This window comes from Pygocentrus nattereri, chromosome 1, assembly GCF_015220715.1.
Source record: "Pygocentrus nattereri isolate fPygNat1 chromosome 1, fPygNat1.pri, whole genome shotgun sequence".
Lineage (NCBI taxonomy): Eukaryota > Metazoa > Chordata > Actinopteri > Characiformes > Serrasalmidae > Pygocentrus > Pygocentrus nattereri.
In genome coordinates, this window is record NC_051211.1 from 40251684 (window position 1) to 40267662 (window position 15979).

General features: G+C 38.2%; 2 protein-coding genes across 3 annotated transcripts in view; both read right to left on the reverse strand.

Moving 5' to 3' along the window:
- Positions 1 to 166: 166 nt before the first annotated feature.
- LOC108425322 (small lysine-rich protein 1) lies at positions 167 to 5094 on the reverse strand. The gene is made up of 3 exons (XM_037547734.1): positions 3852 to 5094; positions 3509 to 3548; positions 167 to 1002 (listed from the first exon to the last, which is right to left on the reverse strand). Exons 2-3 carry the CDS (start codon positions 3509 to 3511, stop codon positions 745 to 747), a joined length of 261 nt encoding a protein of 86 aa, XP_037403631.1. The 5' UTR covers positions 3512 to 3548; positions 3852 to 5094; the 3' UTR covers positions 167 to 744.
- Positions 5095 to 7654: 2560 nt separating this feature from the next.
- Positions 7655 to 15979, reverse strand: part of strip2 (striatin interacting protein 2) — a 50087-nt gene continuing 41762 nt past the window's right edge. For both annotated transcript variants that reach the window (XM_017693990.2, XM_017693989.2), the window contains 5 exons: positions 12346 to 12446; positions 12180 to 12246; positions 11935 to 12039; positions 10200 to 10404; positions 7655 to 8240 (listed from right to left, as the gene is read on the reverse strand). In XM_017693990.2, the coding sequence (XP_017549479.1) occupies positions 7990 to 8240; positions 10200 to 10404; positions 11935 to 12039; positions 12180 to 12246; positions 12346 to 12446 (729 nt within the window). In that variant the 3' untranslated portion in view covers positions 7655 to 7989. The remainder of the gene's footprint in view (positions 8241 to 10199; positions 10405 to 11934; positions 12040 to 12179; positions 12247 to 12345; positions 12447 to 15979) is intronic.

A 15979-nucleotide genomic window follows, 5' to 3' on the forward strand; every position in this document is an offset into this window, starting at 1 on the left:
TGGGGACGAGCACTTCCGTGGTGCCTGGAATTCTGTATAATTGATTTAAAACCTAATACTGCTAAACTGATAGCTCAAGAGGATGCCATTGTTAAGATAACATTGTTTTGTTTTAAAATGTAAATACATTGTAACCCTAAAATGCTAGGGCCACAAAAATGGACGTTTCTGTAGAATGACCCTGGTGTCAAGGTGTTTGTATAAAGTGCTTGGGGCATGTAGACTGTAAGGCTTTGACTAATAGAAAGCCTTTTTACTTCATTAGTGTACTTCAGAAGCTCCAGCACTGTATGTCCAGAAGTATCCAGGCACCCCCTATAAACAGTTAATTTAGCCACTCTAGTGCACCCATTGCTGACACAGGTTTTCAGTTACCTTGCTCTTTATGCTCTACTTCTGAGAGCTTTTGAATGCCTTCATACAATTGCTCATCAAACCAATACTTTTAATATACAAATAAATTAACTGCAGCACATTAACTGACAATCCATCTTTAAAAGGTCTTTTTCCTTCGGATTTTTACCCAGTTCTAGGTCAATGGTCTGGGTGATGACCATTTTTTAGCACAGAAAAATCACTAAAGGGTGTCTCATGCGTATTTGTAGCAAACATGCATGCTTGAAAGAAAAGTCTGTTAGCAAAAATATATTTAATCATCACAAATATACAAGACAATGTTATCCATTCAGTATCTATCCCTGAAAAAGCATGACAATACGTAGCTTCTCACAATTCTGTCTTTCTTTATTTTTTACTTTTTTGTTTTTTCGATTTCTTTCCTTTTTTCTTAGTGGCCTCAGGCCACCCAAAGCCCCTGAACTCCAGGCAGTCCACAGCATTATGGGAAATGTAGTAGGCGTTCTCCATGGCAGCTGGACTGAGAATGTCCACCTCTGGCTGTGTGGGTTTGGCACTTGCTGACCTTTTCTTAGTTGACCGCTTCTTCTCACTTTTCTTCCTAGGTCTGGCACTTTGGGCCTTGGACTTCTTGGCTCTTGTAGGCTGTAAAAGTACAAATGGAGTCATAAAATAACTTGTTTTGGATTAAGACCATGACCCTTTACCTAACTTGATGTATTTTTCTATATTTCCCTACTGTTTCATGTGATGAAGCTTTTGCACCTCTCCACCTCATCTCCTCTCTATTCTTCCTGACCTTTACGCCTCTGTCTCAGGCCTTCAAGGCAGACCTTCTGACCTCAATCATAGATCAAAGGTTTGGTCTGCATATGCAAAATAAAAAGTGTTTTAAATGATTGCTTTTAATTGATATTTTCTTTGTTGAGATGCATGGCAGTTCAGCCAATTAGAGTTTTTTATTCATTGCTGTTCAAAAGTTTGAATTCACTTTTTTTTCAATGCTATTAAAGTAATTTGTCGAAGATAAAGTTATTGTATTAGGATGCTACTACTCTACTTACAATACTTCCCAGGAAATTGCAAAAAATTTGGACATTTAGATATTACTGTGCTTACTGGGGCACGCGTGGGCTGGAGGCTAGGGATCCAGCCTCGTGACCGGAAGGTCGCCGGTTCGATTCCCAGAGCTGACAGCACATGACTGAGGTGTCCTTGAGCAAGACACCTAACCCCCAACTGCTCCCCAGGCGCTGCAGATTGGGCTCCCCACCGCTCCGGGCAAGTGTGCTCACTAGTGCGTATGTGGTGTTTCACTTCATGGATGGGTTAAATGCGGAGTTGAAATTTCCCCATTGTGGGACTAATAAGGGTCACTTAATCTTAATCTTAAAGGTTACTGGGTAGAAGTTACTGGGTCATTCTATACCAGCCCACCTAGTTCATGGCATGGATTTTGTTGAGAAAATATGAACTACTAACTTCATGAGACCTTGCAAAATCCTATAGCTCAATTCCAAGTGCTTTGTTTAGTTACAAATTTTTGATGGCTTTTCATCATTTTTACGATTTTTGTACTACTTGTACTACTACCACTACTTTTCACTTTCTTGCAACCACATTTTAATGCTATGTAGAATTAATTTAGTTCTATCACATCTAGAGTGATAAATAAAAATAAAAGACTCAGTGCCACAGAGCTCACTGTAAAAAATGGCTTGTCAGTTCAACCAAAAAAATGTCACATTGTAACAAGCAATTGAACTAGTTTTATTCAACTAAAAAAATCCATTCATTCAAAGTATTTATTTAGTTTCAATACAACTAGTTAATTTACATGTTACCACTTGAAGTAATTTTTTGGTTAGATCTGAAGAGCCACTTTTACAATGTATCTCTGAGTGACACCTACTGAGTCTGTGTTTCACTGGGTTCAGGAAATTTGCAACTTGTAATGGCTTGATTTGTTGTACGCTAGATGATGTCACCTTGCTCTGTGTGTTGTTAGTGAGACACAGGTAAATATAACACAACAGGATGCACTACGACCATACGCTGGTACTTAATAATACTAACAACAGCAACAAGAATGCCTTTGTGAGCAATTCACAATGACTGTCAAGTGGGCATTTTCCATCCTCAGTGTCTCGTGGTATTAAGCCAACTAAACCTCCAGAAGGCTAAACAGTGATTTCTGGCATCCCAGAGACCCTTAACCTAAATTTATAAATATACGGTACTGAGTAAAAGTCTAAGCACATGGTTTAAAACCACCAAATAACATTATTTAATAAAATGTAGTATATAATAATAGAATATTTGGAAATAAAAATTAAAACAGTGAAAAGTAATAGAATAGTCAATATTTTATCCTAGTTGGGAGACCAAAGATTTAGTTCCAGGTTTCTCCCTGAAGCCTCCAGCGATCATATAAATTTGTTTTAGTCCACGATACAGCACATTTGAACATAATGAAGTGTTAATTAGGCAAATACAAATAATACCAGCTGCAACATCAGCCTCTAAATTTGAAATATTTATCATCATGCAAACTGCTAAGTGATCAGGGTAATCAGTATTATGATGTATTGCAATACAAGTATTGTATGTACTCAGATACAGAAATAAAGTATCTGTATTCATTCCAAGTTACATTTTGTTAAAACAAGATTCAGAATACAGTTACCTTTACATTTTAGGAGAATGCTTTTGAAATACCTATTCAGTAAATATGAAAACATGCAATCTTTGAAAGAAACACCATCAGTGGGGGGGGGGGGGGGGATTAAAGCAGACAGGTGATGAGATTAAAATGGAGCTGCAAAAATCAGTATGAATTAAATAAAAACGACAACATAGCATAGTTTTTCAAAATGCCTTCTGAGGATGTAGTCCAGAATGTATTGTAAATAAATTCTGAGTATGTTGCTTTTTATGCATTGTAATGGAATACATTACTGAATATATTTAGACATCATATTCAGTATTCAGCCATCACTATGTTCTAAAGTGATAAAGTATTTCAGGCCAAGTTTTTCAGTAATTTATTTGAATCATCCCAACAGACCTAAATGACACTTATATGTACCTGGAGAATTTTCAGGTCAATAAAATTTCAGTTAAATATTGTTTTCATGTTACACTAACTCACCATTTAACAGTCTCAGCTTTTTACCCAGGACTTGAGGGACCTGCAGACAGGAAAAATCTATAAATCATGTAAGAATTGCCTCCTTGGCCATTCACCTTGGCATACCTCCATTGCCTTCTGCCAGTTAAGGCCTATTGACACCTCAGTTTTGTCTAATTATATTCTTTTTCATCACACACTGTGCTGTACTGCATAATCATGCACACATACACACACTACTCATACAGCTGTCTAAATTCCTCTATCTGTGCACAAAACAGAATAAACTCTTGTTCCTGAAATCACAGGGAGGACAAATAGATTTCTGCCATTGTTGTTAATAACCAGAGAAAGCACATCCTACCGGAGAGGAGGGTTCTTCCACGTGTTCTCTGTGCTGTGGGCCTCTGTCTTCTGAATAGTTTTTGTTTGTAGAGGGTTGTCGTAGAGACGAGACAGCAGCATGCCATCCCGGCCCTCTGTCACCAGCTCACTCTTCAGGTTGGCCCAGACTGTTGTTGGTTAGGATGTCATCCCCCACACAAGCTCAGGATAATCCATTGTTTGATCAGTCAGCATCAATTTATAATGTGATAAGACTACCAGGCCAACACTTTCGCTGCATCATGTAAGCAAGTGAGCATAAATAAAAGAGAGTAAGCAACAACGACTCCATCTAAGAAAGAATCTGCACTAGACATGACCAGTCTGTCACTTAAGTTGGGCTGTTCTACACCAACATAAAAAGTCCATACAACCATGCAAACCTTGAGAACTGTTCTCCAAATAGTATTTAAGTCATGATGTTGTAAAGTTTGGCCATCCAGTTCTAAATCACACCTTAAATAATGAGTTTAACTGTTTACATCAGTGGGGTGTCCAATCCTATCCACAGAGGGCTGGTGTGGCTTAAAGTTTTCACTCCAACAAAGCAGGAGGTCACCTGATGAAATGTTTGAAGGCTAAAACCAACTGATTAAACAAGTAGAATCAGTTTTTCTTCAGCTTGTTTGGAGTGGAAACCTGCAGCCACCCCGGCCCTTTGTAACCTTAATATCAAAGCATGAAATCTTCCACCTTTGCAATTTAGTCAGTGTTTGTTTTGATTTTTCAGTTTCTTTTTGCTAAACTTTGGTTTTATGCAGTATTACAATATTTCTATCAAACATATCAATTATTAATTTCTGTATGTGATATTTGAAGCTACAGTATGATGTGGAAATGGCTTCACACACATAAAATGCACCTTTGTGGCCCTAAATCCTACATTCGTCAAACTTTTTCCTGAACAAGGAAAGTTCTATCCTGCTGTTCACATTTTTTTATAGAAATGCACACACTGATCTGGCTGGACTCTTGAGGTTTTGCAGGGAATCATTCAGTTTTCTCCAGCTTTAGGGTTACTTCTTGTATATTTCACTAAATATACACTAAAATATACACTGTTCAAACTGGGGAATCAACTTTAATCAGATGACAAATATTATTTAATTCTTCACATCATGCTCAGAACATTTAGTCCTGCTGAAAAATAAGATGTGCTTACAGCTGCTACTTCGGGCTTTTTCTTCTTAGACATAGTGAAGTCTTTGTATCTTTTACACAGGGGCAGAATGTTCTATGCTCAGAATTGTTCTAAATACCTCTTTCTGCTGGTGGTCTTCTACTGGTGGTCAGTAAAAATAAAGGCATAGTGTTCTCCACTAGATGGTGATGTCCATTTAAACTGGGAGCAGAAGAAGAGAGATAACTGTATCTTAAGATACGATATTTTAATTCTGGGACAATGACACCAAAACAAAACTGACACATGATAACGGATTTAAGGTGAAATATGTCTCTCTGTAGCTTCGTCAAGACAAATACAACATTTACTCTGCAATAAAGACTCATATTCTGTACAGTAAATCAGTGTGTTTATAAAAAGGGCTAAATTTGGCATGAATCTACAGTTACCTCACTGTTAGGTAGATGATTAACACCAGCACCTTCCATTTTTATCAAACACTGGAAATGGTAATAAAAATTATTAGAAAACATGAAAAGGGGAGAGGGCAAGAAAGAGAGAGAGAGAGAGAGAGAGAGAGAGAGAGAGAGAGAGAGAGCAAGAGGAAGAGTGAGACAAAGGGAGGGGAGAGAGAGAGGGAGAAAGCGTGAGAGAAACCGTGGGGAAGAGATAGAGAGAAGGTGTGAAGGAATATGAGACGGGGAGAAAACAAAAGAGGGAGAGAAGGGTGGACAAGCAAGAAAGACAGCAAGAGAGAGGAAAGGAGAGAGAGGGAGAGGGGGAGAAAGTGTGAGAAAGAAAGAGCGAAAGAGACTGGGAAGAGAGAGAGGGAGAGAGAAGGGTGGACAAGCAAGAGAGAGGGAGAGAGATAGACGTGGGTGGACAAGCAAGAAAGAAGGGTGAAGAGAAATAGAGAGAGAGATAGATAGAGAGAAGGGTGGACAAGCAAGAAGGAGAGAGGGGGAGAAATCATGGAGAAAGAGAGAAAGAGTGGGCGAGAGAGGGGGAGCAGTAGAGAGAAGGTGTGAAAGAGAGGAAATGATGAAAGCAGTGTTAAAAATCAGCACCATGGTGTGGGAAGTTTGTTAATTGTAAGGTGGGTGATACTATTCACCAAGGACACTTTTGTGCTGTTGTGCTGTGCTGTGCTGTTAGGGGCCCATTCTATGTGTACGGAGTGGGAGGAAGCGCTTGACATCTGAGAGACAAAGAGAATTGAGACTTTACTGCTTTCTCAAGGACGTTCCTGCCACACGCCTCGTCTGTATTCACAGAGACAGCAGCAGTTTCTGAAAGGAATCTTTAAAGACCGGTTCTTCCGGTCCGCTGACACATGAGCTGCCATTTTGGGCTTTGTCTTCTTGGACATATCAAGTCTCTTTAGCACAACAACAGGGAAAGAATGTGCTAAGCCCAGATATATTTTCTTTCCATTCTATTTATATACGTGTGTATGCATCAAAAATAAAAGTTCTACCAGCAGTTCCAGACTGAGAGAGATAATGATAAATAAATAAATCCCTTCACTCTTTTCATTAGAACTTACTTATAATACTTCTAGTATTTGAGCATTTATTATTATACAATAGAAACATATAGAAGATACACAGCCAGTCAAATGCTTGGGGTCACTGTTTTAGAAGAGGAATTCCAACACTTTTTCTAAATGTATGCATAATTCAGTGGTTGAGACGTAAACAGGTAAACAGGTTTGATATAAAATGGTGCACTGTGTATTTTTAACGATGGTCGTGAGAGGATCCTTGGGTTGTGGTGTCTATACAAACATAACCCTTTTATATACCATCCAAAGTGACTAGTTAACCCACATGTCTTCTGAGTTTTTACATGTAATGTTGATTACAGTGGCAGAAGTTCTCTTTGGACAGTACTTTGCCTTTTAATGCCCTGCATAAACCTCTCTGCCATGAATGTACTTTAAAAATGTACTTAATTTTGTGTCAAAGCCTTATTTTAAAATGGCCATAAAACGCTCAGTCTCAGGCATCAGGCAGCATTTTTATCACCTTTTCATGAGACAACCTGCTGTGATGCAGCTGTTAGACACAATAAACGCTTAAGACGTCTGGTTCCTATCAGTCCTATTCAGACTGAAGTAAATGGGTAAATGTAACGCTGCTGTAGCTGAAAATCACAGGACCCTCCCGGATCTCCTTGGAGCATTCTGGCTCTGTCCCTCATTATGCCTAAATCTGCTAAAAGGTATGTTTTATTGAAAATTAAATGAATTTTGCTAACTTAGTTCATTTTAGACATAAAAAACTGATTATGCTACTGAATAAAGAGCCGCTTGGAAGCTGAAAGATTATTATTATTAAACATTATTATCCCTTATCGGCGCCAAATCGCTGAAAAACGCTGGAATGTCCATCACTACCTTGTTGTGATGCCAGCACTCATCGTCACTCAAACGTCTCAGCTGTTTAAAGCATATCTGATACAAAAGACTTTCAATCTGTGCTTTTAAGAGTAGTTTGGGAAACTTCTAAATCAAGAACTGCTCTTCATAAACAAATGTTTGCAAGCATTTGCATATATTTTTCTTACATAATTAAAAAGTAAAAGTAGGATTTTCATTTAAACTGAACACAGTGTCCCAAAACTTTGACCGGCGGTGTACGCCGTCTCTCATACTGTAGTGAGGAGTTGACATTGTGATAAATATTAATATTTTTGTAGCATCACTTAATGCATCATGCCCAGATAATGTGCTTATATTATCATCAATCACCAGTAAAGGAGGGTTACCATTTCAAAGCCCATACACTGTATTTGAACATCTCTATTTACAAGCATTCATTTACATGAAGAATACAGTTGGCACAGGTGCTCTGTCTGCATGCTTGCGTGTATTTAAGAGACCAAGTGTGGGTACTTCTGTGCGTGTGAGCTGCTTGTAAACCCAGAGTAAGTTGTTTCAGTCTAGTTTGGGTTAAAATGTCCTTTTCCACCTCTATTTTTCACTGTAGCTCCATCACTGGGACTGCAGCAGGCCCTCCCACTGGATGGGCTGCGAGAAGACCTCTCTCTCCAGCCACATCTCGTAGCTGTAGTGGAAGTCCTCAGGCAGCTCCACCCGCTGACCCAGCACACTCTGCAGGCAGTTATCCACGGGCGCAAACTCGCTGTTCTGGTTCTTATCGTAGCGTCTGGTGTTGAACTTCTCGATGCTCTCCCGCAGGGCACACTCCTCTGCCTGAAAGTCCCATGGCCGAGCATCGATATCTGACAGTGAAGAACGAGAGAGAAATGTGATAGCCTCTTTCTCAGGACTGTCCACATTCACCTGTTTTCATTAATTTCCTGGTATGACTAGGCAAAGGAGCATGGGAGGGAGTAGTTCATCAGCACTGTGATGTTATAGATAAGTTAAGATAAGATTAGGCTTATCTTATCTATAATATGATGAACTACTCCCTCCCATGCTCTGTTGCCTAGTCATGAAGCAGATTCTGTCATTTGTGATAACTCATGGAATTTAAAGTGCCATTGCTCTTATACAACAGAGGAAGTAAAGCTAAGAAGCTGAACACAGGCTGCGTCCAGAAACACCCAGAAAGGTACTGCTTTTTCCCCACTGGTCTTCCTCCTCTCCTCCATGACCCAAAGATCAATTTCGAGACTCATCCTAATACCAGAGGAGATGAGAGAATCTGCTTCAAACAGCTGCTGGAGTTGTTTTAAGTATCACTGTATGCATGACCAGAGGGGACCGATACGCTCTAATAAAAATGAAGTACAACACTGCATGTGTGAACAGACTCTGTATAGGGCTCTGTGTTGCAGCTTAGGTGTGTGGCTTAATCGAGCACTGTGGTTGGCTCATTTCATCAATAGTCAACATCAAATTAAATGACGATGAAAAAACAGCTCCCATTTCCCAAATTTCCGCACACTACATTAACAAATGTAATCATTCTAAAAAAAAAACTATTTTCTAAGTTTCTAAGACATCAGTGCTATTAGTAAACCTGCTGTTTGTCTGCTAAATGCAGCTTTTGTCATTTTTCCCTTCCGCTTGTTCATTTCGTTTCCCCTTTAGTTTACCGCTTGCCACAGCAAGCAACTTAGTAAAGCCACAGAGCGTTATTTCTCTTCTCATGCTGTGGCTCAGCACTAAACCCTCACTATCAAGAAAAAAAATCACCACAATGTCTGCATTTAGCAGACAGATTTATCTGCAGAGATGAACACAACCAAGAAATAACCACCCGAGTGGGTTTTCTGTAATCCTGCTTATAATCGTTCCTGTTTTAGCATATACATGTAATCTGAATACTGCCCTTTTCCTGTAACTATAACAGAATCTAGTTACTTTTTATGTATCCTGGTTACATAAAACTGTTACATGTATTATGTTACTACTCAGTCTGCTAAGCTCTGTATTCCATTTCATTGGGGCAGTCGTGGGCTGAAGGTTAGGGAACTGGCCCTATGACCAGAAGGTGACAGTACATGACTGAAGTGTGCTTGAGCAAGACACCTAACTTCTCCCCGGGCACTGTGGCCAGGGCTGCCCACCGGTCCGGCTCACTGCCCCCTAGTGTGTGTGCGTGCTCACTAGTGTGTATGTGGTGTTTCACTTCATGGATGGGTTAAATGCAGAGGTAAATTTCCCCATTGTGGGACTAATAAGTATCACTTAATTACAATTTACTTTCTGCCTCACACTGTTTTGTCCTGTTTATTTATTAAGTTATATTTATTCCTGAGCTCTGTACACAGTTTTGTGCTGTTGTGTGTGTATATGTCTATGTCACTGGTCACCTGTACAGTACTGTGATGTGTTTGGCACCAGGGCCCTGGAGAAATGTTATTTCATTCCTTTGTATTCTTGATTGCAGTTGGGAAGACAAGGTTTTCCCTGATGTTGAAATGAGGGTATGATCTAAAGTGGAATGAAATCTTTTCTTTTCTTGTGTGTCTCAGTGGCCTGTCAGTAATACATTTTGAACAGCTGCATCCTTTTTTCCATGACAGCTGGTTTTGAAATAAAAAAATCAAACTTAAAATAAAATGAAAAAATCCATTTTTAATCAGACAGGAAGACGAATTTTGATCTTTTTTTAGCTGCCTTTATAGGTTATAATTCTCTTATAAGCTGAAATACTATCTTTCACAAACAATACACTGTTCTTACTTATATAACTTGACATGGTGGACTGAAGATGCCATGGTTCTTACCATTCCCATAGGCCCAGTCATCATTAAGCCGATGGCGGACCTTCTGATAGATGGCTGACATGGTCTTCATGTTGCTCTTTCTCCACTGCCGGCCGAGGTACTTCGTCTGAATCTTGAGGAGTTTGAGTACGTAGAGCTGCATCATAGCTTGCTTGACTTTTAGTGCCCTCTTCAGGATTGGAGCAGACTTAAACACCACCAGCATCTGGAGAAGACAGCATAGTGAGCTTCTAGCTGCATCCAAGTTAGAGGTATCGAACTCCACTGACCCAGAACTAATCCTAGTGCTGTAATATGAATTTTACCACATGAGAATATTTGAAAAAAAAGAACAGAATCCACTGCACTAAACTAAACAGCCAAAGCTAAACAAAAACAGTGATCATCGCTACTATTTTCTATTCTGTACTTTTGCTATTTTTATCAATAACTGTATGTTATACAGTGTCAGAAACCACATAAGCAAATCTATTATAGATTACAATCATAATGTGGATTGAGGCAACTGTGTGATGATTTGGTTATACAGTTTGCACAAAGCTAATTGGTGGAATATAAGCTTCAGTAACTTGTTAGCTGTATTAGCCTCACAGCTCCACCTACACCAAGCATGTTGGCTGATTACAGACTATATTTAGGGAAAGTGGAAAACTATTTGTCATTGTCGCAGAGGATGGATTTAAGCATATCATGGATACTGTAATAAGTGCAAAAATGCCAAAACAGAAATAGACCCACTCCCAAAATAAATTCTTATCATCATCATCATTTATCAATACTGTTGAGGTTAGTAATAATGTTTTATTATTATATTATTTGTAATAGCTTCTTTTTCATTATATCATGATATTATATTTCCATTGCCAGTATAGTGGAAGTGATCATGACATAAACTTGAGTGCATATTACCAACCCCTAATATCCCAATGGAACAAAAATATATGTACATATATAAACAAAATATGTGTCACATTACGCATCAAGTCTAATTAAGTGACAATGAAATCAGAAATTTTTATATTAGTTATTTATTATTTATATTCTTCCTTAAGAGTAATACTTGGTAATCAAGGCTAAAATCTTTATTCAAGCTATCAAGAAATGACTTGGCTACAAAAATCAGCGCTCGTTTTAGTTTTTGAAATTCTTTTGTGACTTTGCACTCCTTTTCAAAGAACTGTAATAAATAAATAAATAAAAACGCTCACAGTTACTAGGTAGGGGTGGTTAACATTTGTCAAGAGGGAGACAAGGGTTCAAGTCTCGCTTCAGACAGAACTTATTCCAAAAATCTTATCTCCAAAATGTAACTTTACAGGAGAAGGAAAAAACCTACTTTATTGTTAATATCAATGGAACCAGAACCAGAATTTCTTCAAGGTCATTTTGGGTCAGTTGTTTTAGTGCACTCATTATGATTTACACAATATAAAGGGTATTTTCAAATGATGGCAAAAACTAAAAAACATACAAGATGGAGATATGAGGTTTTCTTCTGACAGCAGCGATATTTATATAAGTAAATATATTCAAATATATAGGCATTAATAATATTACATATACATAATGGTGTCCATTTTTGTAATATTTTTCCTTCATCACCCCACTCCTGTTTAAAAACTGAAAAATTATTATTCTATTTAGGTTACTGCACAGGACTGTAACACTTTAAATTAATCTAGAAATGCAAAATATAAAATATCAAAACATGAGAATGCTAGATTTTAGATCTCACCATCGTCCTAGAGTGCTTCCACTTAGTGAGTTTGTTGAGAATTCGCAGTAGATTGATGCAGGAGAACAGATTCCTCCAACAGAACTGATTACTGTCTCCAGCTTCCTGTCAACATAAACAGACACAACCAGACAATGTATGTCTCAGAGTTTTTCAGACTCACTGCTTATACCTGTTCAGACCATCGTACAGATCAGTAGCACTGGTGAAAGAGAATACTGAGAAGAGTCAATAGAGAGTATTACCAGGCTTTCGGCAGTTAGCTCGGGCATCTCATGGACCACACAGTGAGGGAAATCCAGCACACATATACTGCAGTGAGAGCACACAGTGCAACACAATGATTAAACATGTATAAACACATCTGAGAATGTTTGGTGTTGGAGAAGCAGAGGCCTAAACATGGCCTACCTGTTTTTGGCACTGATATAGGACATGATGTTCTGATTGAAGAACTTGAGAATGAGGGGGATGCAGTTGGCAAACACCAGATGCTGAGACACATACTCAAACTGCACGGGACAAAGCAAGCACAGTAATTACATCTCAGCTCAGTCAGAAGATCTAATGTTTCACTGCATTCATATTGTTTCTGTGCGAAAAAATCTTTTAAGCTATTCAGAAGCATGTTTAATTATCATAAATCACCAAGGTGTTCAGAGAAGAAGCTAGGCAAGTTGATCAAACTCATTATTTTTGATACTGTTTGACATACTGTTATAAAAATGAGCAAAAGCATTTTTCAAAATTCAGACATCAAGATGGCTACTACAGGTTTTAGCCATGCCATGAACGTCTGTATTTTGTGCTACAAACATTTTAATAGACAACAGTACATAATGTGGTGTCAAAAAAACAAAACCATGTCAAACAATTCTACCTAGTTTGAGGCAAAGATTTTTCATTTAGACACACATTAGCACAAAGCTATTAATGCTAATTCATTACCTTTAGCTACGCTAACCTGATAGCTCCAGCGCTAAACTAAAGAAGTGAAATTCAAACACCAACCACGTCTTGGCTGGTAAACATTTGGGGTAAAATAAAAATGGTGTAAATGTGAATTTTTGTCAAACTGTTCATTTAAGATGCATTTGGCAAGAATTACCACCAGGAGCTTGAGGTTATGTCTTGTTTCACTACTTCTTAGCTACAATAGCCTTATAGCTCCAGTGCTAAACTGAAGAAGCCAAATTAGACACCAAACATGTCTTGGCGGATTTAACATTTTGGGTAAGACAAAACATTTTTTTAATGTGACATTTTGTCAAATTATTCTGTAACACTGTACTGTAGGGTGCTGATCATAAGGCTACATAACATCAGCATAAGCTTCTCATGATAACTTACATAGCCCTACATAAGTTTTTATAAATGTTTATTCCAAAACGCGTCATTTGCTGTAAAGGTTAAATTGGCCAATTTCGATCAAAGTCAGCTAAAGTAGCCTTTATGACAGATGATGCCTGTTGTAATAAGCATTTACGAACAATTATGTAGGGATATGTCAGTCGTCATGACAACCTTATGTAGGTGTCACTTCTAATGAACAGTGCCCTTCAGTAAAGTGTTACCTTTCCTTTAAGATCCAGCTTTGGCAAGAATAAGCATCAGGAGCTTGAAGCTCTCAAAGGTATAAATACATTGGGATGTAAATCTACTGCTATTCCATCGGGTTACTATTCGGTTTAAACGTATGATATGCTTTTACCCATGTTCGTACGTAGAGTAATAATGCTGCACCACAAAAAAACATCTCATAAGGTTAACCCCCCCAAGCCTTTCCATCATTGATGAGACAAGAGGAGGAAAGCCCTTCATTTTAATCACATCTTTACTGTGGCTCTGTTTCTAAGATGAGACTCAGGCTTCAGGGTGATTTTGCTTCATGATGAATTGCCGGCATTTGATTGCTGTGTTCCACATTTACTGCATCTCCAAACATTAACTATCCAGTAATCCTGAGACATGACAACACTACTGAACACAGAAACCAAGAGGAATACTGAATGGAACAACCACATTACCACAAATGCTTTCCATGAGCCAAAACTGGACAAAATGTAAGCTTCAAGATGGCTACTAATACTGTGTTAGCTATTCAGTGTATTTTTATCATTCACAGTATGTGACAGTCAGAGAAACGACACATCGCTGCTGTCGGAGCAAAACGTCATATCTCCAAAACGATAACTTTACAGTAGAAGGAAAAAATATACTTTACTTTTAATGTAAGCTAATGGAACCAGAGCTTTTTCCACGTAATTTCGGGCCATTTCTTTTTGTCCATTCGTCATGAAATTAATCATGTCAAAAACTGAAAAACAGCAAAAAAGGATATATGAAGTTTTGCTCCGACAGCAGCGAAATGCAAGTCTATTTGAGATAGCAATATGATGTGATTTGTGGCGAGTGACTGATGATTTAAGCACGCAGTTTAGTTTAGCACGCCCAGTGTTAATAGGTGCGATATAAGCTTCCATATCATGTTAACTACAATAGCCTCAAAGCTCCAGTGCAAAATTATACCAAACATGTCTTAGTAGATTGACTGCATCAATCCATGTAGTCCATGGATTGATGGTCCATGTACATGGTCCATGTAGTTCCCGATCTGTTCTCTAAACTATTTCAGACATACAGTTAGGGAACTGAGCCATTACATCACAAAGTGTTTAAGGTGATGAAGACATGTTTGATGTCTGAAGTTTGCTTCCTTAGTTTTGCACTGGAGCTCTAAGGCTAGTGTAGCTAAAAAGTAACAGAACCTTATTATTGAGCAAACTGCATGGTGATGTAAATTAAAGATTCTCAAAATTAAAATGCCATGTATTATGCAGGATAAACCATAAATAAAGGCCTAGCACATTGAAGTAAGTGCCCTAAAACAACCTCAGTATAGTGTAAGAGAGAAGACAGATGCTTTATAAGGAGTGAGTGAACTTGTGAACCTTTCAAGGCCAAAAGCCGAGATGGAAAAGTACCAGCATGCACTTGGCACAATGTTTTTAAAAAAAGGATTCAAACTAGACTTGGAGATAATGGTTCACACAAGACCCTATTTGATAGACATATGAAGGTCAATTTGGATATAATGGTGGTTTTGTGAAATCAGGAGATGACAAAAAGAGGTGGGGCGATGTCACCCCACCTTCACCGAGGGTATAAAACATGTACAAATTCTGTATATTTGTGAGTGTGTCCAAGAGCCCTGCGCGGCGCATTCTCCATGCTGAAAGAAGAATAAAGACCCTGCACTTCTGAATTCTGAAGAGTCTTCTCGTATTACTTAGTTCGTTCGATTCTTTCAACAAACAAATTGAATTCGTTTTATTTTACAAACCATAGATAGAACTTAGGCTTGGTGGTTAAACAAGTGTCGAGGAACGACAATGGATAAAACATCACTTGCCTTAAAACTATGTTTTGCTTTTGTGTTTGTGACACAGCATGACATACTGTTATCTATAAAAAGGGGTAAAAATGTAATACATAAACAGTAGCTGCCATTGTGAAGTCTGAGTTTTTGAATATGGGAGACACATGGCATGTTGTAGTTGTATACGAGGCCTTTAAACACCCCCAGTCAAATTACATGTTTTGTCGATTGAAGTGAAAATAAGTGACTATCCTAAAATATGGCAAATTTCTGATTTTGGTGCACAAGTTGTATTTATTTGTTAAGTTTAATATTGGGAAAAAAGTTTCTTTGGACAAAATTCAGGCTTTGCTACCGTTTAAGCAATATACTTTGATCTTACAGCAAAAGGTGTGTCACAAAATGTTGCATATGACTATATGTTACACAACCTGTATGCATGTGCATCACCTTTAGTTTATTGTTAATCTCTATTTTGAACATAAGAGTGCAGGGTGATCTAACCGCTTTCCTTCTCTATAAGCAACCATTACTTTTTAGCTACTTTAGCTTCATAGCTCCAATGCAAAATGAAAGAAATAAACTTTATCGACCACAGTTGCTAATTCAATTATGCCTTTAAAGGCAGGTAGAGTAGTAATTAATGCTGCAACAGCGCACTAAAGG